The sequence below is a fragment of the Saccopteryx bilineata genome, chromosome 4 (genome assembly GCF_036850765.1).
Source record: "Saccopteryx bilineata isolate mSacBil1 chromosome 4, mSacBil1_pri_phased_curated, whole genome shotgun sequence".
NCBI classification, from domain to species: Eukaryota; Metazoa; Chordata; class Mammalia; order Chiroptera; family Emballonuridae; genus Saccopteryx; species Saccopteryx bilineata.
Window position 1 is genome coordinate 176,362,314 of NC_089493.1, and position 26,454 is coordinate 176,388,767.

The following is a 26,454-nucleotide window of genomic DNA, read 5'->3' on the forward strand; positions in this document are numbered from 1 at the left end:
TCTCAACTCTTCTGGTCTGGCAGGGATTCAGGACAGGTTAGACTGCCGGCCAATCAACCTACAATTGCTTGTCCAGGCTTCATTCGGACAGCAAAGAGGGATCATCCAGGCGGTTAGTACCCTGTCCCAGGTTTCAGCACCAAATGTTGGAATGCATGGGAGTCTGAAAAGACCAGAGTAACAGGCTTTATTGAAAGGAAGAAAGGAACCCTGCCAGGCACTTCTCTGGGGAGAAGGGCCTGTAAACCTACTTTTGCCCACTTTGTCCTTCAGAGTTTTTTTTGTTTGTTTGTTTGTATTTTTCTGAAGTTGGAAACAGGGAGGCAGTCAGACAGACTCCCGCATACGCCCGACCGGGATCCACCCGGTGCGTCGCTCTGTTGCATCCAGAGCCATTCTAGCGCCTGAGGCAGAGGTCACAGAGCCATCCTCAGCACCTGGGCCAACTTTGCTGCAATGGAGCCTCGGCTGCGGGAGGGGAAGAGAGAGACAGAGAGGAAGGAGAGGGGGAGGGGTGGAGAAGCAGATGGGTGCTTCTCCTGTGTGCCCTGGCCGGGAATTGAACCCAGGACTCCTGCACACCAGGCTGATGCTCTACCACTGAGCCAACCGGCCAGGGCCCCTTCAGAGTTTTTTTTTTTCCTTCAGAGTTTTTATGAGGAGGAATGAAAAAACTATGCCTAGCACCATGCTGTCACGTATTGGTGTTTGATACATGCTATATTATTTGATATTATTTGGACTTGAAGTGTCGTCCCTTTCCTAAGCGACAGGAAGTGAGGGCTCCTATGTCTGCATACAGAGTGTACCATATGTGCTACAAAAAAACCTCTCATGCCTGACCTGTGGTGGCGCAGTGGATAAAGCGTTGACCTGGAAATGCTGAGGTCGCCGGTTCGAAACCCTGGGCTTGCCTGGTCAAGGCACATGGGAGTTGATGCTTCCAGCTCCTCCCCCCCTTCTCTCTCTCTGTCTCTCCCTCTCCTCTCTAAAATGAATAAATAAAAAATAAATAAATTAAAAAAAAAAAACCTCTCACGATGAGCTTTGACTGCAGATTACCACATTTTGTCATGGATCCCAAAACTCTCAACTACCTGAAAAGCTGTTTATACAGCATTATCTGGTGGTTTACCTGAGCGAATGAAAAGTCCCAGCTTCTCAGGGGTTTCTGAGGAGGGCATACCCCCTTTCCTTGCTTGGGCTATACCCTGCTTCCTGGGCCAATAGGCAAAAGAATATGGACTTGAAATCAGGGAGTCCTGGGTTTTAGCCCTAGCTGTGTGACCTTGGGCAAGTTACTTAACCACTCTGAGCCTGTGTCTGAGAAATGGGAAATAAGGTTGTTGTGAGCATTAAATGAGATAATCTTTATAGAGAACCTTAGCAAGTTGCCTGGTCATGGTCAGCACTCCATAAAATTTAAGGATGTGCTGTGCTTGCTGTCCATGCCAAAGGAGGAAGAAACCCAATTAGACATGCCTTTCTAAGCCATCGAGGGTCTCTCTGGATCTTTGTAGGAGTTTTATATGGTAAGGAGCAAAAGGAGAAGAGCTTAGCAGTCTGGGAAGAAGACAGGTTAAAACTTGGATGCCTCATTTTCAAAATCCCTTGTATATCTAAAGGGGTAATTTGGTATTTCATTGTGTTTTAAAGATCAAAGTCTCCATATTTGTAGTTCTTCATATTGTTAATGGCAAATGGCACCAAATGTTAGACCTTGAGTTTTTTTTTTTAAACAGGGTTTTTATTTATTTTTTATTTTATTTTATTTTTTTATATATTATTTATTGATTTTTTTTTTTTTTTTTTTTTTTTTTTTAGAGAGAGAGGAGTGAGAGAGAGAGAAGGGGGAGGAGCATGAAGCATCAACTCCCATATGTGCCTTGACCAGGCAAGCCCAAGGTTTCGAACCGGCGACCGCAGTGTTCCAGGTCGACACTTTATCCCACTGCGCCACCACAGGTCAGGCTTATTTTTAATTTTTTTTATTTTTACAGAGACAGAAAGAGAGTCAGATAGGGACAGACAGGCAGGAATGAGAGAGATGAGAAGCATCAATCATCAGTTTTTTGTTGTGACACCTTAGTTGTTCATTGATTGCTTTCTCATATGTGCCTTGAACCGTGGGGCTACAGCAGACCAAGTAACCTCTTGCTCAAGCCAGCGACCTTGGGTCCAAGCTGGTGAGCTTTTGCTCAAACCAGATGAGCCTGCGCTCAAGCTGGTGACCTCAGGGTCTCAAACCTGGGTCCTCTGCATCCCAGTCTGACGCTCTATCTACTGCGCAACCACCTGGTCAGGCTAGACCAGGGGTCGGGAACCTATGGCTCACGATCTAGATGTGGCTCTTTTGATGGCTGCATCTGCTCGCAGACAAATCTTTAATAAAAAAATAATGTTAAAAATATAAAACATTCTCATGTATTACAATCCATTCATTTCCTACTGCTCATGTTCATGGTTGCGGGTGACTGGAGCCAATCACAGCTGTACTCTGGGACAACACCAAATTTTTATTGGATAATGCATAACGTACATGGGTCGGTCGTTGTATGGCTCTCACGAAATTATATTTTAAAATATGTGGCGTTTATGGCTCTCTCAGCCAAAAAGTTTCCCAACCCCTGGGCTAGACCTTGAGTTTTGGCTAAGAAAGAATTCAGAGCCAAGACTCAAATACAAACAGAAGTTTATTTATAAAGTGACAGAGGTGGAAGAAGTGAGCCATAGAAGAAGGGACCCAGTTGGGCTCTGAAGACTCAGAAAACAAGTAACAGAGGCAAAAGAGGGGCTCTTGGAAGGAGTGGGAAACACGCCGTTGAGACAGAGAGAGTGAGAGCGCACGCATGTGCACTGGGACCTTCATCTTAAGGGCTTTTATCTGGAGGTCTCAGAGGAGACCAACAGTTAAAACTTTCATCCACTTTCCAGGTGTGTCTCCTCAGGGTTGGGTCTCCACTGATTGGTTGGCACCAGGACAGTTGATCCTGATGTCAGCCAAGGCATCACCTCGAGGTCCCACCCTACAATTGTGTGTTACTAGGCACCCGGGGCTTTTTACCTTGGTGACCTTCTGTATCTGGCCTATCGTTCCTACTCTGCTCATGTTTAACTGCCTACTGTATCAATATCACTACTAAAATCTATATTTAATGTTGAATTTTATTTGAAAAATCGTACAGTATCGAAGAGTACAGAATGAAAACTAAGCCTTTCTTCTACCCAGGCCCAAGTTCTCCTGGCCAGCAATCATTAACAGTTCTTTTTTTTTTTTTTTTTTTTGCAAGAGAGATAGAGACAGACAGGAAGGGAAAGAGATGAGAAGCATCAACTCTTAGTTCTGTCACTTTAGTTGTTCATTGATTGCTTCTCATATGTGCCTTGACTGGGGGCTCCAGCTGAGCCAGTGACCGACTCCTTGCTCAAGCCAGCCACCTTAGGCTTCAAGTCAGCAACCATGGAGTCATGTCTATAATCCCATGCTTAAGCCAGTGACCTTGGGATTTTGAACCTGGTCCTCAGTGACCCAGGATGACCCTCTGTCCATGTGTCACCACCTGGTTGGGCTACAGTTTCTTTCTTTTTTTTTTTTTTACCTTGTTGCTGTCTTCCAATCACCAGCTAAGGAGCAAGCAGGGAATGGAGTGGGTACTGCTGCCAATCATGAACAGTGTCTTGTGATTCCGTTTAGACATGACCTGTGCATGTACCCCAGGACCATACAGGAATGTGTATAAGCAACTAGCAATACAGTATGTCAGAATAGAAATAACTGCCCCAGGATATCCCTCCCGCTCTTTTACTCTTCCCATTATTCTGCACTTCGTTTACATTTATCAGTATTTCTTAGAGATCATTCCATAACTGTACACATGGATCTGCCTCATTTCCTCTATGGTTAATGATGGTCCACTGTAAGTGTGCATTCTGCTGTAGTATTGTATCTAACCAGTCCCATATAGCTTGACAGCCGGGTTGTTTCCTAGCTCTTTCTACAACAAGCAATGCTGCAATGAATATCACTCACTAGGTCTTTGTTCGTAAGTGGGAGTTTAATCATGAAAGTTACACACAGACACATATGTATATTTATAATCACCTGTCGTGAAGGATTAGCTATGTTTGGGAAGCTGATCTAGAAGATATCCTTAGAATAATTCCTTACCAAATATTTCTCACCACCCCCTACTCCCCCCCACCCCACTAGACTGTATTTTCTGGGGTTTTGGCCAGGTTTCCCACTCTGATTTTCGGAACTTTGGGGAGAATTGGCAGAAAGAGAAGGGTGAACTAGCGTCCTGGAGGAGTTGCAGAGCTTGGCAGTGGGAAGACCAAAGGAGGCGGGTGGGACTCTTCCTTAATGACTAAGATAACTAGAAGGTTCTCTATTGATTTTTTGGCTAGATCATTGTTTGTCACGTAGGGCTCTCCTGTATGTACCTAGCCTCTGCCAACCAGATGCAAATAGCCCCTCTATCAAGTTGTTGGCCATGTCTCTTGGGGCAGAATCTCCCCTGCCTCCCCTACCTTGAGAACCAGTGCTCCTGGTGAATTACTTATTGAACATTCACTAAACATCGAACATCTGGATCCTGAGGGTTTACAATGGCAGTAGGGAAACGACCGTAGGAAGATGTCAACTTGCTCTCTCCTGTGGAAGACAGCAACAGCCACCTGAGGTCTTGTTCACATTTTACCTCTGGTATTCCCTCTCTTCTTCCCATTCTTCCCTCCCTCCCTCTTTTTCTCTTCTTCCCATTAACCAACACAGTACTCTGAACAGTCTCATTGTAAAACCTGCAAATAATACATTATCCTTATTGCTTCCAGCCTAGGGGATTCCCTAGGTAGGGGGAATGACTGTTGTTTTAAATCTAGACTTCTTCCTATGCACTTAGATACTATTTTAACCTACAGACATCAGGAGGGTTTGTGTGTTTGTGTGTGTGTGTGTGTGTGTATTGTATTTTTCTGAAGTGAGAAGTGGGGAGGCAGGCAGACAGACGCCTGCAAGTGCCTGACCCGGAACCACCCGGCAAGTCCACTAGGGGGCGATGCTCTGCCCATCTGTGGCATTGCTCCACTGCAACTGGAGCCACTTTTTTAGTGTCTGAGGTGGAGGCCATGGAGCCATCCTCAGCGCCTGGGACCGACTTTGCTCCAATGGAGCCTTGGCTGTGGGAGAGGAAGAGAGATAGAGAGGAAGGAGACGGGGAAGGATGGAGAAGTAGATGGGCACTTCTCCTGTGTGCCCTGGCTGGGAATCGAACCTGGGACCTCCACACGCTAGTTCAATGCTCTACTGCTTGAGCCAACCAGCCAAGGCCTTGTTTCAATTTTTTTTTTTTTTTTTTTTTTTTTTTTTTTTTACAGAGAGAGAGTCAGAGAAAGGGATAGACAGGGACAGACAGACAGGAACGGAGAGATTGAGACGCACCAATCATTAGTTTTTCGTTGCGCATTGCGACACCTTAGTTGTTCATTGATTGCTTTCTCATATGTGCCTTGACCGTGGGCCTTCAGCAGACCGAGTAACCCCTTGCTCGAGCCAGTGACCTTGGGTCCAAGCTGGTGAGCTTTTTGCTCAAACCAGATGAGCCCGCACACAAGCTGGAAACCTCGGGGTCTTGAACCTGGGTCCTCAGCATCCCAGTCCGACGGTCTATCCACTGTGCCACCGCCTGGTCAGACACCTTGTTTCAGTTTTTAACACGAATGAGGATTCACTATGTTTTGTTGAATTTGATTTTTTTTCAATTAACAATCCAATTAACAACTAGGGACCTATCCACCTCTGCACAACTCTCATTCTTTTAAAAACTGTTTCACTCCTGGGAAACGGGCCACGGCTGGAAAGGGGGCCACCCCCTTGCCCGTCACGTAATGCATGTTTGTGGGGAACCTGGTGCTAAACCATTCGTAGACGACCTGCTTCTGGGTCGGGGTTTCGTACGTAGCAGAGGGAGGTAGCAGAGCAGCTCCCTTGCTGCGATCTATTGAAAGTCAGCCCTCGACACAAGGGTTTGTTTTTTTTTAATAAAAACTGTTTCACGCCTGACCTGTGGTGGCGCAGTGGATAAAGCATCGACCTGGAAATGCTGAGGCCGCCGGTTCGAAACCCTGGGCTTGCCTGGTCAAGGCACATATGAGAGTTGATGCTTCCAACCCCCCCCCTTCTCTCTCTCTGTCTCTCCTCTCTGTCTCTCCCTCTTCTCTCTAAATTGAATAAATAAAAATTTTTAAAAAAAATAAAAAATGCTTCATAGTACTATATTAGGTGCATATCAACAGTTAGTTTGCAAAGCGATGAGCAATTACTCTTTCAGTTTAAATAGTCTTAACAAAGCTGACAATACTGTAATGTACACCCTGTACATGCTTCTTTTATATTAAAAAATATGGCTATCAACGAAGAAGTGGGGTATACACAATTTAGTAGAGATTGCCAAACAGCCTTACAATAAGAGCTGTAATCGCTTAAAATTAACTCCAAATGAAATTAACACTAGTCTTGACCCCTATCACAGGCCACTTGGGTTAAATTACCAACCTGTGACTTTATTTATTTATTTATTTATTTTTAAAATTTGAGAGGGAAGGGAGGGAGGAAGAAGAGTGGGAAGCATCAACCTCTAGTGGTTGCTTCTCTTCTATGCCTTGCCCAAGCCTGGGGTTTTGAACCAGCAACCTCAGCATTCCAGGTCAATGCGTTATCCACTGCGCCAGCACAGGTCAGGCCCAACCTGTGGACTTAAGTTTCACCAATTTGCTCTCATTAGCATTTCAGTTTGGAGCATCATTTTGTAAAATGCAAATTTATTAGTCAAACTTTAAAAACTCTTTCAGGAGCTCTCTGCAGCTCTCAGAATAAAGGTCAGCTGGACCTGTGGTGGTGCAGTGGATAGAGCGCTGACCTGTAATGCTGAGGTCACTGGTTTGAAACAGCAGCCTTACCTGGTCAATGCACATATGGAAGTTTTTTTAATTTAATTTTATTATTTTTTTATTATTTTTTTATTTTTTTTACAGAGACAGAGTCAGAGAGAGGGATAGACAAGGACAGACAGACAGGAACGGAGAGAGATAAGAAGCATCAATCATTAGTTTTTCATTGCACGTTGCAACACCTTAGTTGTTCATTGATTGCTTTTCATATGTGCCTTGACTGTGGGCCTTCAGCAGACCGAGTAACCCCTTGCTGGAGCCAGCGACCTTGGGTTCAAGCTGGTGGGCTATTTTTTGCCTCAAACCAGATGAGCCGCGCTCAAGCTGGCGACCTCGGGGTCTCGAACCTGGGTCCTCTGCATCCCAGTCCAACACTCTATCCACTGCGCCACTGCCTGGTCAGGCTTTATTTTTTTTATTTTTATTTTATTTTTTCATATATGGAAGTTGATGCTTCCTGCTCCTCTCTCCCTTCTCTCTCTCTCTCTTCACTAAAATAAATAAAAGGAAATAGTTTTAAAAAAATTTAAAAATTATGTGTTGCGGTAAAAAAAAAAATTACTAACATATGGAGCTAAACTCCTTTGGTGTTTAGGTTTATTCTGAAAATTGTTTTGTTAAAAAAAAAAAAAATAAAGTTCAAATTCTTTAGCAGAGGTAACACGATTCTGGAGGTTCCCGACTCCAGAAAACCAACAGCTTCTCTCCTCCGTGCTGAGTTCCCTCCGGTGTCTTCACAGCCTCAGACACCTGTTTCCGGATTTTGGGAGCTTCCGGCCCAGCGCAGGGCTCTCCTCCGTGGAATGGGTGACAGCGAGCAGGGACAGAATCTTGATCATCCCTGATTCCAGTCCCTGGAGCTCAACAAATGTTGAAAAGAGGGATGCCGCTGCAGGAGGCTTGGTAGGGGTTGGGGGACGGAGGGGCGACTTAGCTCCTGGGGCCAGGCCCGCACTGGAAGGTGAACAGGGACTCGCCTGGATGCCACCAAGCCGCTGCATGCGCCCCTTTCTCTTTCAACTGAAACGCTCCACGTGCTTCATTTCCAAATTTCTCTGCAAAACTTAACGGGAACCCCTCCCGCAGGGTCACGTGCCTGGAATGGGACCGGACTTAGGCATGTCTTTGTACAATATTTCTATGTAAAATGCTCTTGGTCACCAACAGAGGGCCCAGCAATACACTTAGAGACGTGGTCTGGATCAGGCTGGAGCGCCACTTAGCCATTTAACTGTTTCGGGAATTCTGTCCACACAGGAGTTTGACAAGTTACCTTTTAAAGATGGAATGCCCTGTAGAAATAAGCCCCACTCCCACAACGATTAGAAAACTGAATGACAATGGTGGTGACGCACAGGATGCTGCCTAGAGGCCCAAGATGGTCAGGGAATTTACAAAGTGCCGTCTCTTGGCAACAACAAAAAGGGAAATCTTTAGTTGACCACCCACAAGCCGACCTTCGGGCCGACCTGCACCAGCACTTGCCAAAAACAGGACAGAAATTTCTGTTCTCCAACTCAACAGCAGTTTTCACGTGCGACATTTTACAAGATCGTAGGTACACGATGGGTGTTACTTTCTCCTTTGGTTTTTCCCTTAATATGTAGTTGTCCAACCGTAGTGCTGACTAATGGTGAGAGCCAGCAAGTGCCCTTAGGCATGGAAATGAAAGAAGAAACGAACAACGGGAAGCTTTACCACTTGATGTTCCTGGTACCAATCTGCGGAAAAGGCAGGAGAAGGGCCTCAGAGGCCAGACCCAACAAATCGGTGAAAGGAGTAAAAAAGGACATAGCCCGGGACAGGACAGTCTCAGGACCGCTCCAGAAGGCAAACGGCCCTAGGGCTCGGTCTCCTTGGTGCAGTCCAACCCCCGCGTCAATCAGCTCCTGCTCGCATTGCGATTGGACGAGAGCTTCTTTGGCCTCCCTGGCTCCCACCTTCTAGTTGCTTGGGGTTTACTTCCCCAAAGTACACGGGCCCCACCTTGTGGAGCAACCGCTCCTGCATTGGAAAACGGATCTCCGCCCAGGGGAAGACCTTTTAACGAATGGGAGCGGCCTCACGCCTTTATTGGCTACTATGGGTATCGGTCAAAGATCTATCCGCCCTCCTTTGCATCGTACCTTTAAGTAATTGGTCTTTTTCTGTGCCCATCTGTTACTAGGGAAACGAAATCTTCACCATCTCATAGGCATGAGTCAAAGCCAATCAAGAGTCACGCCTTGATCCTGAATCAACACCCAATTGCTGTTCGGGGAGCCCAGAGGACGCAGTTGGGATTGGTCATCAGTCTGCCCGACCTGGCCGCAACAAGTTAGGCTGAGTCGCAGCTATATAGACCGGCGACGGAGCACGCGTGTGTGCGGACGCAGTTACGTGAGGTTTTTTTTCTCCTTTCTCCGGTCTGTGGAGCAAAGCTTGTTCCTCTCCCGCTCAGCCTCGCAGGTACGCTGGGGCATGGGCGGGGCTGTGGGGCCCGGGGTCGAGGACAAGCTGCCGCGAGTGTGAGAGGGAGGAGAAGACTAAGCGGCGCCCTCCCGGGGCGCGCCCCCGTTTCAACGGCCGCAGGCGGGCGCACGGGCGCGCGGAGGCTCTCCGCCTCCCCCCGCCCCCCAACCAGGCCGGCGCCCGTGGCCGTGTCCGCCGCGTGCGCGTGCCGCGCCCAACTGCCACGCGGGGCGAGAAGGAGCCACGGCCACCGCCCGGGTGCCTGGGGCGATCTCCGGGGCCGGGGGTCCCGCGCGGCCAGTTCGCCCGCTTTTCCCGCGCGTCTCCCCACGCTCCAGCCGAGTCGTGCCTCTGCTGCGGAGGGACTGCAGCTTGGCCTGGGCCAGAGAGGCTTGCATTTAGGGGTGGGCGCGCCCCGAAAGTGCGATAAGGCTTTTTCCACCTGGGCTGCGGGAGCGCCGCTCTTTGGTTTTCCAGGGAGGAAAGGGGGAGCAGCGAGCGCACGGGTAGCGAATGGTACTTACTCATCTCGTTTCTAAGCCGTCATTGTGTGCCTCTCTTTTACTCCCGGGACGACCTGATGAGGTAGGTTCGGTGATTTTCCTCCCTGGACAGCGGGCTCGGAAGTCCAGGGGACTGACCTGCTCAAAGGCACACGCACGGAAAGGGGCAGGAATTTAAACCCAGCTCTCCTGGCTCCTGGTCCCTGAGCCTGTTTCATTCTTTGTCCCATCGCCCTGCGTGGCCCCCAGGGCACACGTGGGCCCCCGGAGCACTGGTAGTCCCTGGAGGCAGCATCAGACTCGAAAGGCCGACCGCTGCGAAGGCTGCAGCGGCATTTGCACTTGAGCTAGTTCTGGGCTTCCCGGGAGACCGGGGTTGGACGTGGGCTAAAGACAAAGGAAAAGAAAGCGTTTGGGCTTCCTTTCTACATGTATCCGCATAGAAAGATGATGGATGTGCTGCCCCAAAAGCTTCTGGAAAAGATAGAATAAAATGAATTAAGTGCAAGTGAACGCGGACAGTGTTCCTCGTCAGATTTGATACTCACAGCATGATGCTGGGGAAATTCCCGCCAGCAGGAAGTTAGGCTGATATTAGACCCTGAATCATTTTTCCTTTCTTTTTTAATCGGAGCAGACTTTTGAGAAAGACTTCGAGAACATAGTTTAACTTCCTCGTTTTATCGAAGAAAACGAGGTTCAGAGCGGAGAGTTTCAGATCTCACCAGCATGTGCAGGTTAAAATTTGAAATTGGAATGGAAAGGATGGTACTCAATTACAGTATGAATTTGACTTCCGTGGAACGTAGGCCAGGTGAATTAAGGGGTGATGGAGACGTGTTGGAAATCTTACCCTTGTGGGCAGTTGGGATGTTCTGTGGCTGACAGGCTGTCCTCATTCAGCAGTCAGTAATACATTATTTTGTATTTACTGTCAAGGCTCCTATGTATAGGTAAAGGTAGAAGACACTTTAAGTTTAAGTTTCTATTTTTCTGGTAGAGTTATCTTTTAGTTTTTTGAAAGCCAGTCTACTCCCTGGCTTAATGAAATCATAAATGTACCTGTGTTGCAGATCCAAGTGTTGCGTCTATCACAGATGTCTCTATTTGAGATAAAACTACAAAAAAAGTTTGAGACTAATTCTTCTGAATTAATTTTTATTGGAATAGCTTCCAGCCTTTTTTTTTTTTTTTTTTTTTTTTTAAGAAATGTATCTATTTTAGGATTGGTCTTGATTTTTTGCAGTCAGGGAGAACACAATTTAATCTTTGTAAGTAAGTTTAAAACTATGAGAAAGCTTAATATTTGTAAGTGTTTCCATTTACCCAGTAGTTTCTATGTTTCTTAACAGAAAGTAGCAATAGATAGTGATTGAAAGTTTGTTTCAATCAAGTTGTAACCTATGTTGGTGTTGCTATAAATGACTGATTGCTTTAGAAGGTAACGTTGTTTTACATGGAACTTGCCTTCGTGTAGCAATTCTCACATAGATTTAGACACAGTTAACTCTAGAGGTATTAGCATTTTAAGTTATCAAATGTTAAACACTGTAATGACCTACATTGAAACTTAAGTTGGAGTCTTAATTAATTTTGTTACTGCTTGAGGTAAAATATATCAATGATACTATCTTACGCATTAATTGAGGGAAAATTTTGTTACTTCCCCCTTTTAAATACTTATTAAAAACAACAACAAAACACTGTTCTTGGCCTTAGGCAGATAGTTATTAGCTGGGTAAGAATATGAAAACTGGTATTTCACAAATTGGTAGCCCAGCTGATCTAGGGTGTATTCACTCATCAAGAACAAATGAATTTTAGGGAAATTGTGAAAATGTGAGACAGTCCTGATTCCCAGCCAAGTCAGAAGTTACCTTTTTTTGTTAAATCCTTTCAGTCTAAGCTTTTGTACCTCTTTGAACTGGTAGAAAAGTAGGCAGTTCTTTGTTCCTTAATTCATTTTGCAGTTCTCAGCTGACAGTCGGCTATGGAGAATCAGGAGGTTTTGTAATGTTTGTGGGTGACCTGCTTTGCAGCAGTTCGCTGTAATTTGCATTATTTTATTTAACTTGTTTTAGTACTTTGCATAGAAAATTAAAGGGCAGAGGTAAGGTTTAAATTTCTCTAGGTTTGTGACATTGTATATGTTCCATAGGAGGATGGAAGGGGCCATGCATGTTTCATTAAAAGATGAAATTTAATATAAAGCCTGAACTTGTGACCTAAACCAGTATTTTTGTTTTTGCCAGTTTAATAAAATTACCCACTTGAACTTTCAACAAATAGCTTTTGAAAAATAATATTTCATAATTTACATTGCACATTATATTCACTTAATTGTGCTTTAAGACTGCTTTGGACAAAACTGAATTGACTTTACAAAGGGAGGTAATTGTCGGTGTAGGTAGGTTAAAAAACTTTGTTTTTTCCCCCCCTCTGGCTAGTCAGTTCTTAACATCTACTCAGCAAAACCTTTGGTGCAATACTGCTTTTCCAGCCATAGAGTTAAATTTAGATTGAGCAACTGAAATCTCACTTGTAGGTAATCACACTGTGCCTTAACTCAAAAATAAGCTTCCTGTTTAATGATTAAATTTAAAAATTTTTTAAGTATTATTGGACATTGGTATCTGGCATTGATCAGGAAACCTAAATGGCAAGTGGGGTAATAATGCTGAAGAGCTAGGAATAATTGACACATGAGGGTGGGTTTTCTAAAGCACAAATAGACGTGGAAACTATTTCACAGGCTGTGGCCTTAGTACGTGATTAGAGAGCTCCCCTTCTGTCTCCGGCCAGTCTCATACTGTTGCTGAGCTGTTAGCTTGTCTGGGATATTACAGGTATTTAACAAAAAGTCAATATTACATGGTTTAGAGAAAGAAAGCTGGCTTCCTGGGTGGGACCCTCGGTGGCTGGTAAAAGGCTGCATAACGGCATTATTGCATGTTTGTATGCCCCTTCCCATATTTTATTTTATTTTTATTTTTTCCATATTTTATTTTTTTAAAAAATATTTTATTCATTTGAGAGAGGAGAGAGAGAAGGAGAAGGGAGGCACAGGGGGGAGGAGCAGGAAGCATCAACTCCCATATGTGCCTTGACCAGGTAAACCCAGGGTTTTGAACTAGCGACCTCAGCGTTCCAGGTCGATGCTTAATCCAATGCGCCACCACAGGTCAGGCACCCTCCTTCTCATATTTTTAAAGTGCTTCCATATAGTTTAGGGTTTCTCGTGTTTTTACTTAAAATTTATAATCTGATATCTATTAGTTGTCTAAACTGTTTTGTAAAGTATGTGGTATCCCTAGTAGGAAACTGTAGATCATCAATACGTGCTAGCTGTTACAGAAGAATAGAAGGAATTGAAATCTGGAAGGTGAGGGTGTGACATCTACCTGTCCCAGGCTGTGCCTCAAGTTTGTGAACTGTGAGCTTGCTCTTAAGGTTTCCTGGAGTGCATCCACTTATGCTGTATGATATCTGAAGAATAGGAAATTCATGTTTTTTAGAAATTTCATAGGTGAGGCATTAGTATTAACTATAAAATATTTTTTTATCTTTTTTTTTTTTTTTTTTTTGTATTTTTCTGAAGTTGGAAACGGGGAGGCAGTCAGACAGACTCTCTCATGCGCCCGACCAGGATCCACTCTCTCATGGCATGCCCACCAAGGGGCAATGCTCCGCCCATCTGGGGCGTTGCTCTGTTGCAACCAGAGCCATTCTAGCACCTGAGGCAGAGGCCATGGAGCCATCCTCAGTGCCCGGGCCAACTTTGCTCCACTGGAGCCTTGGCTGCGGGAGGGGAAGAGAGAGACAGAGAGGAAGGAGAAGGGGAGGGGTGGAGAAGCAGATGGGCACTTCTCCTGTGTGCCTTGGCCGGGAATCGAACCCAGGTCTCCCGCACGCCAGGCTGACGCTCTACCACTGAGCCAACCGGCCAGGGCCAATATTTTTTTTATCTTGATAAGAAAGAACAGATTGTTGCTTTATTGTAAACCCAGCTATTTTTTTTCAGAGAGGGAGAGAGATGAGAAGCGTTAACTCATAGTTGTGGCACCTTAGTTGTTCATTCTTTTATGTGCCTTGACTAGGGGCTCCAGCTGAGCCAGTGACCCCTTGTTCAAGCCAACATTCGTGAGCTTCCAGCCAGTGACCTCTGGGCTCAAGCTAGCCACCATGGAGTCATGTCTATAAGCCTGTGCTCAAGCCAGCAACCTTGGTTTTTTCTTTTTTTTTTTTTTCAGAGACAGAGAGAGAGAGAGTCCAAGAGAGGGACAGACAGACAGGAACGGAGAGAGATGAGAAGTATCAATCATCAGTTTTTTGTTGTGACACCTTAGTTGTTCATTGATTGCTTTCTCATATGTGCCTTGACCACGGGCCTTCAGCAGACCGAGTAACCCCTTGCTTGAGCCAGCGACCTTGGGTCCAAGCTAGTGAGCTTTGCTCAAACCAGATAAGCCTGCGCTCAAGCTGGCGACCTCGGGGTCTCGAACCTGGGTCCTCTGCATCCCAGTCTGACGCTCTACCCACTGCACCACCGCCTGGTCAGTCAACCTTGGGGTTTTGAACCTGTGTCCTCAGTGTCCCAGGCCAGTACTCTGTCCACTGTGCCACTGCCTGGTTAGGTGACTAACAATTTTGGAGTGGGAAAGGGATGCTAAAAACCAAGGAAAGCTAGTGAATTGTTAAGTTTTCTAATTTCTGTCTTGAAGTTTTTGTCTTAGGAAAAGTTGATTTTGAGATAAATTTTAGAATTACAGAAGAGTTGCAATGCAGAGACATTTAAAAAAACTTTTTATTTATTTATTTGAGGGAGAGAGAGAGAGAGAGAGAAGCAGAAACATTGGTTTGTTCCACTTGTTTATACATTCATTGGTTGCTTCTTGTATGTGCCCTGACCGTGGATTGAACCCACTACCTGGTGTATAAAGACGACACTCTAACCAAATGATACCTTATATAGCCTCACACAGCTTCCCTGATGTTACATAATCATGTTCATTTATCAAAACTAAGACATGGATATTGATAAAATATCGTTAGCTAAATGATTATCCTTATTTGGCTAATGTCCTCTTTCAGTTCCTAGATCTGCTTGTCTCCTTAGTCTCTCTTCTCTGGTCTGTAACAGTTTGTCTTTCCTTTGTCTTTTATGGCCCTGGCACTTGATCTCAATTTGGGTGTGTCTGAGGTTAGGGATTTTGGGAAAGAATACCACAAGGTGTCTTAACCTTATTACATCGGGGGTACATAATACCATTACTGATTGAACTTAACCTTGATCACTTGATTGAGGTGGTGTCTACCAGGTTAGAATTTATCCCCTTTGCATATTCTCCTTATAAAGCTAGTTGCTAAGAAGGAGGAGGATCTGTGGATTTATGGACATACTAAAGCTGCCGCTGTAATTACTAGCCACTTCGAAGCTGTGCAAATATTCTGTTTCTGTAAAGTTTCCCCCCAGATTTTAACATGAGTGGTCTTGCCTGTAGCTGTCGTGTTCTGAGGGCAATTCTTTATTTCCTTCTTTCTTTCTCTGCTGTAAGCAGTTGTTTCCTCTTCCCGTTGACTTATTTATTTATTTACATTTTATTAAGACATTATTTCTTTTCTTTTTAAATTTATTTATTATTCTTCAAGAGAGAGGAAGGGAGAGAGACAGGCTGAAACATGAGTCTGTTCTGTCTGTTCTTTGCCCAGGGATTGAACCCACAACCTTTCTGTATCGGGATGATGCTCTAACCAGCTAAGCTATCTGGTCAGGACAGACCTTATTTTCTTATACAGTATATTACTTTTTTTCATGGATATTTTATTTGGGTTGTAATCCATTGCTTTCCTAAACTTATTTTTGCTGTTTTACTTTATTGTCTAGTGTCAGCTCTTGTGCCCTTTTGATGGATCAGGATTACCTATGCCTTTTTTTTTAAAAGCATTTTTTTTGTTTACCAACTGTTTCAGACTCATCTTATATTTTTCCTGTACTGTCCTAGAATCAGCCATTGCTCCAAGGAGCTGTCAGGAAGAATTTTGAAGGGAGGTGACAGGTGGTAAATGTGGAGAGTTCAGAAAGTAGATTGAACAGTAGACCAAGTGGTGGTGATCCTGCTCTTCCTCTGAGCACTGACATTGGCTCTCAGTTACAGTTTCTTAGGTTCTGGGAAAATATTTTTGTTTCTCTACTAACCCAAATTTCAAATGTTTGAATATATAGCATAACCTTGCAACAAAATGTACGACAATTCATACTCAATGTTAGTATACACAAAACCTTGTTTATTTTCCCTTAGTGTTTTTGATAAATAATTAAAATAGAGTAAAAAGATACCGCTTAAACACCATCGAATTCAGAATTGACAGTTACCGTTTTGCATCACTTTTTTATGTATGACTTTTTTTCCTCCTGTGCAGGTTCCCATCCCATTTCTTCCCCTGAGATGACCTTTCATCTTTCCAGGCTATTTTATTGGTGGGTTAAAGTTTAAAAATAACAGAGCTTAGGCCCTGGCCAGTTGGCTCAGTGGTAGAGCGTCGGCCTGGCATGCGGGAGTCCCAGGTTCGATTCCTGGCCAGGGCACACAGGAGAAGCCCCCATCTACTTCACCACCCCTCCCCCTCTCCTTCCTCTCTGTCTCTCTCTTCCCCTCCTGCAGCCGAGGCTCCATTGGAGCAAAGTTGGCCCAGGCGCTGAGGAGGGCTGTGTGGCCTCTGCCTCAGGCGCTAGAATGGTGCTGATTGCGGCAGAGCCACGCCCCAGATGGGCAGAGCATCGCCCCCTGGTGGGCATGCCAGATGGATCCCTGTCAGGCACATGCAGGAGTCTGTCTGACTGCCTCCCCGTTTCCAACTTAAGAAAAATACAAAAAAAAAAAAAAAAAAGGACATATGAGAGAGCAATCAATGATCAACTAAGGTGTCACAATGCGCAACAAAGAACTAATGATTGATGCTTCTTATCTCTGTTCCTGTCTGTCTGTCCCTGTCTATCCCTCTCTCTGACTCTCTCTCTGTCTCTGTAAAAAATAACAGAGCTTTATTGAGATATAGTTGACACACACCAAACTGTACATACGTTGGGTGTACAATCGGATAATTTTGGCATTGTTTATGCCATGAAACCAGCACCACAATGAAGATAGAGAACATCCTCATTCTCCTCCAGGGTTTTCTCACACCCCTTTGTATTTCCTCTTTCTTATCCGCTCCCTCACTTCTGTCCTCAGAAATCCCTAAACTGCTCTCTGTGCTGAAGATTAGATTGCACTTTGTGCAAATTTTTTGTAAGTGGAGTCAGACAATATGTGCTTTATTATTTTAGTGAGAGAGAGAGAAACAGGTAGGGAGAGAGAAGAGAAGCATCAACTTGTAGTGGTGACACTTTAGTTTGTTCATTGATTTTTCTCATATGTGCCTGGGGCAGGGGAGGGGGCTTCAGCCGAGCCAGCGAGCCCTTGCTGAAGCCAGAGACCTTGAGGTTTAGAACCTGAAACGCCAGCATCCCAGGTAGACGCTCTATCAACTGCACCATCACTGGTCCGGCTTATTATTTTTAATTGTTGAGTAATGCTATTCTGTAAGCATACCATACTTTATCTGTTTACTTCTTGGTGGACATTTAGTTTGTTTCCAGCTTTTGGCTATTATAAATATAGTTTCTTAAGCAACTCCCTGATATTTATTTATTTATTTATTTATTTATTTTAAACATATATATTTAAAGATTTTATTCATTTAAGAGAAGGGAGCGAAAGAGAGCGAAAGGGGCGGAGCAGGAAGCATCTACTCCCATATGTGCCTTGACCAGGCCAGTCCGGGGTTTTGAATCGGTGACCGCAGTGTTCCAGGTTGACGCTATATCCCCTGCGCCACCACAGGTCAGGTACTACCTAACATTTCTGAGGTGTTTGTACCACTTTTATTCCCACCAGCAGTGTTTGAGGGTTCCATTTCTTTGGTATCCCGGTCAACACTGTGTGGCTTTTTATTGTAAATTTTAGTCACTTTGTCAGGTGTGTAGCGGTTAACTATTTTTTTTAAGTATTTATTGATTATAGAGCGAGGAGAGAAAGAGACAGTGAGAGGAGGAGCAGGAAGCATCAACGCATAGGTAGTTGCTTGTATGTGCCTTGTGTCCAGACAAGCCCAGGGTTTTGAGCCGGCAACCTCAGCGTTCCAGGTCGACGCTTTCCCCACTGCGCCACGACAGCCAGGCTTGCACAGTAGTACCACTTTGCAGTTTTATATGCCCCGTGTGTTTATCGTAGATGTAGGGATTTTTATGATGTGAATAAACTACAACTTAATCCATTTCCAGTCTGGCACACATGTACATTATTATCTGCCACTTATTTTGTTTACTTATTATTTTATTTTTTTAGTGGGAGAGACAGAGGCACAGACAGGAAGGGAGAGAGAAGAGAAGCATAAATTCTCCATTGTGGCACCTTGTTCATTGATTGCTTTCTCATATGTGCCTGGACCGGGCGGCTCCAGCAGAGCGAGTGACCCCTTCCTCAAGCCAGCAACTATAGGGTCATGTCTATGATCCTGTGCTCAAGCTGAATGAGCCTGCGCTCAAAGCTGGCGCCCTCAGGGTTTCGAACCTGGGTCCTCTGTGTCCCAGGCCAATGCTCTATACATTGTGCCACCACCTGGTCAGGCTTTTTTTTTTTTTAAAGATTTTATTCATTGATTTATAGAGAGGAGAGAGAGAAAGAAAAAAAGGGGTGGGGGAGGAGTGGGAAGCATCAACTCACCGTTGCTTTCCTTAGGTGCCTTGACCAGCCAAGCTCAGGGTTTTGAACTGGCAACCTCAGCATTTGCAGGTCAATGCTTTACCCACTGTACCACCACAAGACAGGACAGGCTTATTTTACTATTTTAAAATGAGAGGGAAGGAAGGGGGGGAGAAAAGCATCAATTGTTATTTCACTTATTTATGCGTATGTTGGTTGATTATTTTTTGTGCCCTGACTGGGAATCGAACCCACAACCTTGTTTTATCAGGACAACACTCTAACCAATGACCAAGAAACTACCTGGCCAGGGCTACCTGTCATGTTTTAAAACTAGGGTGGCAATCAAATTCTCTTTATGTTTTGTGCCCACAGTGAGTTTCTCTTGTATATGTATCTAGAAGAGAATTGCTAGATTGATTCATCAGAATGTTCTTGTTTTTATTAGCTAACTGCAGAAGAGTTCTCCACTGTGGTTGTACCAGTTGACACTCCTTTCAACAATTGTTGCAGGTTCTCTTTTCCTGACTTCCTTGCCAGTATTCGGTATTATTTCAGTACTTTGGGGGACTCTCCTGTGAGAAGTGATAGGTTTAATCTACATTTTAATGGTTATTTAATCTTTTATTTGTTACTCATTTGCTTTTCTGATAAATCCCTGTTCTATTCCCTTGGCCTGTTTTTCTCTTGATGTGTATGAGTTCTGTACACATTATGGATACTAACCTTTTATCATATGCTGCATTTGAAAATTTTTAACCTGGTATTTACATATCATGAATTATTAAAGCATTTTGATATTTAGATTTTGTTAGACAGTAAACTCTAATATATATATTTTTTTTTTTTTACTTTTTTTTTTTTTTTTTCCTGAAGCTGGAAACGGGGAGAGACAGTCAGACAGACTCCCGCATGCGCCCGACCGGGATTCACCCGGCACGCCCACTAGGGGCGACGCTCTGCCCACCAGGGGGCGATGCTCTGCCCCTCCGGGGCTTCGCCATATTGCGACCAGAGCCACTCTAGCGCCTGAGGCAGAGGCCACAAAGCCATCCCCAGCGCCCGGGCCATCTTTGCTCCAATGGAGCCTTGGCTGCGGGAGGGGAAGAGAGAGACAGAGAGGAAAGCGCAGCGGAGGGGAGAAGCAAATGGGCGCTTCTCCTGTGTGCCCTGGCCGGGAATCGAACCCGGGTCCTCCGCACGCTAGGCCGACGCTCTACCGCTGAGCCAACCGGCCAGGGACTTTTTTTTTTTTTTTTTTTTAACAGAGGCAGAGATAGACAGGGACAGACAGACAGGAATGGAGAGAGATGAGAAGCATCAATCATTAGTTTTTTGTTGCGCGTTGCGACTTCTTAGTTGTTCATTGATTGCTTTCTCATATGTGCCTTGACCGCGGGCCTTTAGCAGACCGAGTAACCCCTTGCTGGAGCCAGCAACCTTGGGTCCAAGCTGGTGAGCTTTTTGCTCAAGCCAGATGAGCCCGCGCTCAAGCCGGCGACCTCGGGGTCTTGAACCTGGGTTCTCCGCATCCCAGTCTGACGCTCTATCCACTGTGCCACTGCCTGGTCAGGCTGTGGGCTTTTTTTTTATAGTTTTTTCTTTTTCTTTTCCTTTTTTTTGGGGGGGATGTGATAGAGACAGAAAAAGAGAGAGGGACAGAGAGACAGGAAGAGAGAGAGATGAGAAGCATCAATTCTTTTTTGCGGCTCCTTAGTTGTTCATTGATTGCTTTCTCATATGTTCCTTGATGGGGGGGGCAGCTACAGCAGAGTGAGTGACCCCTTACTCAAGCCAGCAACCTTGGGCTCAAGCTGGTGAGCCTTGTCAAACCAGATGAACCCGCGCTCAAGCTGGCGATCTTGAGGTTTTGAACCTGGGCCCTCCGCATCCCAGTCTGATGCTCTATCCACTGCGCCACTGCCGGTCAGGCTATAGTTATTTCTTTTTAAAACCAAGAATTTCTCAAGAGATCTTGTCTTACTTTGAGTTGGTTTTAACTAAATGACTGTCTTCTTCTTTGCCAGTTTTTCTCTTTTGTACTTGATCTTTCTGTTTGAACGTATTTAACTTCCCTTTTCCAGGTTGAATTGACCAAAGCAATGGTTATGGAGAAGCCTAGTCCCCTGCTGGTCGGGCGGGAATTCGTGAGACAGTATTACACACTGCTGAACCAGGCCCCAGACATGCTGCACAGGTAGAGGTTGTTCTTCCTGCCACAGATGCTGTGTTTTAGTATGTGGGTCCTTATCCTGGAGATCCTCTAATTCATTGTACACCTGTAGAGTTGTTGTATAATAGTGATTTGTATAAGTACCAATAAATTATAGTTGCTAAAATGATAGAATTTTGAATAGAATATACAAATATTATTAAAAATTAGACTTAAGTAATTAAAACTTCTATATTATCAGAAAAATAATGCTTGAGTATTTACAGGTATAATATTCATGCTTTGGCTTTTGTTTTTTGTTTTGCCATTTTTGGTGAGTTATGAATTTTTTAGTAAGATTGTATTGAATACTGAAGACTATTTTTGTAATAATATACTTTTGTGTTGATGTGCTTTATTTTTTTTTTAGTTTTGTTCTTTTTCAAATGAGAGGAGGGGAGATAGACTTCCACATGTGCCCCTAGTGGGGTCCACCCAGCAACCCCCATCTGGGGCTGGGATTGATGCTCTGCCCATCTTGGGTCATGATTGCAACTGAGCTATTTTTAGCGCCTGAGGTGGAGGCTCTACTGAGCCATCCTCAGTAGCAGGGGCTGATGTGCTCGAACCAGTCTAGAGATGGCTGTGGGAGGAGAAGAGAAAGAGCAAGAAGGGTGGGGGAAAAACAAGTGGTTGCTTCTCCTGTCGTGCCCTGTCTAGGAATTGAATCTGTGACTTCCACATGCTGGGCTGACTCTCTACCACTGAGCAAACCACCAGGGCCTGTGTTGATGTGCTTTAAAAAATTGGGGTTATCTTTTTAGTGGATACTGCACATGCTTGTTATAGATTAAAACATTATGAAATAAAAATGAAAGTAAAACCATGCTAACAATTTTTCTATGTATATGCAAACATTTCAATTTACTGTCTTAGCATTTTTATTTGATTATCTGGGATCATTTTACATGGGTAATACATATTTAACTTTAATTTTAGTATCCACAAAGTTTTTATTTTATAGAGATGTAGCATATTTTAATCCCCTGATGAGTTGCTTCCATTATTTTCCCTAATAAACAGTGCTGCATGATACATAAGTCTTTTAAGTCTGTTTATATGGACTTGTTAAAATATGTATTTGCTGGACAAGAATTATTTTTCCTCTATACTTTGACCAGTTTGCATATTGGATAACAACACATGGTTATTAGATGCAAAGGAAAAATTATAAATTTTTATACTGTATTAAGTTTTTAAAAATTAAATTTATTGGTGTAATGTTGGTTAATAACATTATGTAAATTTCAGGTGTACGACTTTATAGTACAATATCTGTATACTCCATTGTGTGCTTACCACCCAAAGTCTAGTCTCCTTTGTTACCATATATTTGACTTTACCATCTTCTTCCCACTCCCCTTACCCTCTGGTAACCACCATTCTGTTTGTTTTTATGAGTTAGTTTGTTCATTTGTTGCTTTCTGTGTTACATCCCACATATGGGTAAAATCCTACTGATCTTGTCCTTTCCTTTCTGACTTATTTCACCTAGCATGATACTTTCAAGATTCATTCATGTTACTGTTGATGGCAGTATTTTATATTTTTATGGCTGAATAGTATTCTACTCTGTATATACATACATACCACATTTTGTTTTTTATTTATTTATTTATTTATTTTTTCTGAAGTTGGAAACTGGGAGGCAGACAGACTCCCCCGCATGTGCCTGACCGGGATCCACCCGGCATGCCCACCAGGGGGCGATGCTGTGCCCGTCTGGGGGGTCGCTCTGTCGCAACCAGAGCCATTCTAGCACCTGAGGCAGAGGCCATGGAGCCATCCTCAGCGCCCGGGCCAACTTTGCTCCAATGGAACCTTGGCTGCGGGAGGGGAAGAGAGAGACAGAGAGGAAGGATAGGGGGAGAGGTGGAGAAGCAGATGGGCGCTTCTCCTGTGTGCCCTGGCCAGGAATCGAACCTGGACTCCTGCCGCCAGGCCGATGCTCTACCACTGAACCACCTGGCCAGGGCACATACCACATTTTGTATATCCAATTATTTGTCAAAGGACACTTAGGTTGTTTCTATGTTTTAGCTATTATAAATAATGCTGCATAGAACTCAGTGGTACATAATCTTTACAAATAAGTGTTTTCAAGTTTCTTGGGTAGATAAATCAGAAGAGGGATTACTGGGTCACATGGTGGTTCTAGTTTTAATTTCTTGAGGAACCACCATAGGGTTTTCCACAGTGACTGTGATAGGGTTACCTTTTTTTTTTGTTTTTAAAGATTTTTGTTTATTGATTAGAGAGAGGGAGGGAGCGTCGGGGCGGGAAGCGGAAGGCATCAGCTTGTAGTAGTTGCTTCTCATATGTGCCTTGACAGGGCAAGCCTGGGGTTTTGAACTGGCGACCTCAGTGTTCCAGGTCGATGCTATATCCACTCCACCACCTCAGGTCAGGCAGGAGGGTTTCTTTATAAATTCACTTTGAAACCTTATTCTGAAAATGGAAAATCTCTCTATCTTTAAGACTTGACAGTTTCCAAAAACACTCACCTTGATCTTTTCCAAAACTTTTTAGTAAGACATTGTACAAGAGTTAACCTCATTTTGCAGATAAAGATGCTAAGGAGATAAAAAAAATGGCTAGTATTCATTTGACTGTTAGTGATAGAAAAAGTCTCCAAAGTTTATTTTTCTTTTTGTTGTGTTTTAGGTCAAAATTTTATTCTGTGCCCTTAGAAATTATGTAAATTTGAATTTAAGAAGGAGCAGGAGTTGGAAGAAACTAAGTACATTCAGATATTTCTTGTCAATATTGTTATTTATTGATTATAAGACATCTTTTTGTTCCCACATTTCATCTCTGAGGTACATCTTAGATATAATGAAAAGTGGCTTAGGCAGCAGTGAACTGATTTCACTGGCTGATATGCCCCCCTTTTAATAACTAACAATTAAAAGATATACTTGGGGTCTTGTGGGCCCAGTTCTTTCCCCTTTTAGGAGATGGGGAGGTGGAGTCCAGATATTAAATGGCTTATTTGTGAAATATTGTTTCCCCAGAGTACAGATAGCAAGAAATCCTTAGACCTGACTGGATAGCTCAGTTGCTTAGAGTGTTGTCCTGAAACACTGAGGTTGCTGGTTCAATTCTCAGTCAGGGCACATACAGGAACAGATTGATATTTCTGTTTCTCTGTCTCTTTCTCTCCCTTTCTCTCTCTCGCTAAAATCAGTAAATAAAAATTGAAGAAAAAAAAATCCTTAGCCCTGACCAAATATCTCAGTTGGTTAGAACTTCATCCCAAAGCACAATGGTTGCTGGTTTGATACCTGGTCGGGGCACATACAGGAATAGATCGATGATGTTTTCCTGTCTTTCTCTCCTTCCTCTCTCATTAGAAATCAAATTTAGAAAAAAATAAAAATAAAAAGAGCCTGACCAGGCAGTGGTACAGTGGATGTCAGACTGGTGGAGTGTCAGACTGGGATGCAGAGGACCCAGGTTCGAGACCCTGAGGTCGCCAGCTTGAGCGCGGGCTCATCTGGTTTGAGCAAAAGCTCACCAGCTTGAGCCCAGGGTCGCTGGCTCAAGCAAGGGGTCACTTGGTCTGCTGTAGCCCCTGGTCAAGGCGCATATGAGAAATCAATGAACAACTAAGGTGCCGCAATGAAGAATTGATGTTTCTCATCTCCCTCCCTTCCTGTCTGTCCCTATCTGTCCCTCTATCTGACTCACTGTCTCTGCCACAAAGAAAAAAAAAAAGAAAAATTCTTACAGCATGGTTAACCCTGGGTTTGCTTTCCTGATTCAGTATAGTATTGTAATGAAAATAAAGCAATTGAGGATAGAGAAAAAGGAAAGCTTTGGGAAATCAAATCTGCAGCTTACATTGCATCAGCAAAAGTGATTAAAAACAGCTGCTGAACCCCACCTGCATGATGTGTTGTTGGGTTTTAATGGGAATTCCCCACATGCATTCTAAGATGCAAAAGGACTCTCCAAGTCTGTGGCAAGTATAAATGTCCTCATCTATATCAAAACTGCCTGCTTTCTTCTTGAGAGAAAACAGGAACTTTTGTTTTATTTTAAGTGGTCTTCCTGACATGAACTACAAGCTCCTTCCCAACATGATATCATCCTACCTTAAAACCTGGAAGTTGTGACTTGTAAAGTAAGTCTTCTGCCTTATTGACCAAAGCCATTCCCCTTCCGCAGCGTTAACTGACATGTGGAGTATGGATCAGTGATTACATATAAAGATGGAGAAGGAAAGACATTCCTGCCTCCAAGAATCTGCCATTGAGGCAGTTAGATACCAAACATGAAAAATAAACCTGGTCTTGGGCTACTTGAAGATGACAACTCAATGATATTCCTGTTTTACAGATTTTATGGGAAGAACTCTTCTTATGTCCACGGGGGTTTGGACTCAAATGGAAAGCCTGCAGATGCGGTCTATGGACAGAAAGTAAGCACACCCAGCTTTATGTAGGCTGGTAATCAGCTAGAAAATAACTCATTGAATTGAATTAAATGTATGCTTAGTGGATTTGCTGATATTTAAAGATCAAGTTTCTCAACTTTTTAGAAATTTAAGTATTCAGTAACTTTGGTAATCTGATAGTTATTGAAATGCTTTGGTGTTGCATTTGCTCATTTTGTATGATGTATTCTGAAGGTTTTTGTGTATTCAGAGATAATTGATTTTAGCATGAGATTCTTCTGTTATAAACATTTTTAGGTACGTTACTTGTTTTTTTCTTTTTGTATTTTTCTGAAGCTAGAAATGGGGAGAGACAGTCAGACAGACTCCCGCATGCGCCCAACCGGGATCCACCCGGCACCCCCACTAGGGGCAACGCTCTGCCCACCAACGGGTGTCGCTCTGCTGTGACCAGAGCCACTCTAGCGCCTGGGGCAAAGGCCAAGGAGCCATCCCCAGCCCCTGGGCCATCTTTGCTCCAATGGAGCCTTGGCTGTGGGAGGGGAAGAGAGAGACAGAGAGGAAGGAGGGGAGGGGGTTGGAGAAGCAAATGGGCGCTTCTCCTGTGTGCCCTGGCTGGGAATCGAACCTGGGTCCCCCGCACGCCAGGCCGATGCTCTACCGCTGAGCCAACCGGCCAGGGCCAGGTATGTTATTTGGGACAATATTTAAAATGCTCGAGGTGGTCCCAAAGAATATACTGTATTGAGACAAATTAAGGGAGCGTTTGAGGTCTTGCTCCCTGACGTGTCATCAGTCTGGCTCAAATAAGTGTGTGTGTGTGTGTGTGTATGAAATCAGAGTTGGATCTGTGTGGTGTGTAGTTTAAACATGTAAATTCTCTACCTGTGTTGTGTTGGGAGGGTTTTTTTTTTTTAATTTTTTTTGTTGGAGATTATGTAAATTTTTAGGAAATAACCCCATGCCTCTGTGTCTTAGGAAATCCATAGGAAAGTGATGTCACAAAACTTCACCAATTGCCACACAAAGATTCGCCATGTTGATGCTCATGCCACTCTGAATGATGGTGTAGTGGTCCAGGTGATGGGGTTGCTCTCTAATAACAACCAGGCTTTGAGGAGATTCATGCAGACATTTGTCCTTGCTCCTGAGGTATGAAAAAAAGAAACAATGAATGGTCGTGCATCTCTTTAAGAA

The 26,454-nt window shown here is 44.0% G+C and overlaps 1 protein-coding gene across 3 annotated transcripts in view; it reads left to right on the forward strand.

Moving 5' to 3' along the window:
• Nucleotides 1-9,115: 9,115 nt before the first annotated feature.
• G3BP1 (G3BP stress granule assembly factor 1) overlaps nucleotides 9,116-26,454 on the forward strand; it is a 35,384-nt gene continuing 18,045 nt past the window's right edge. The window contains exons 1-4 of one of the 3 annotated variants that reach the window (XM_066273068.1): nucleotides 9,116-9,396; nucleotides 20,731-20,843; nucleotides 25,200-25,281; nucleotides 26,236-26,409. In XM_066273068.1, the coding sequence (XP_066129165.1) occupies nucleotides 20,749-20,843; nucleotides 25,200-25,281; nucleotides 26,236-26,409 (351 nt within the window). In that variant the 5' untranslated portion in view covers nucleotides 9,116-9,396; nucleotides 20,731-20,748. Of the gene's footprint in view, nucleotides 9,397-9,653; nucleotides 9,985-20,730; nucleotides 20,844-25,199; nucleotides 25,282-26,235; nucleotides 26,410-26,454 lie in introns of those variants that run through there. The other 2 variants (XM_066273067.1, XM_066273069.1) reach the window with 2 other exon arrangements.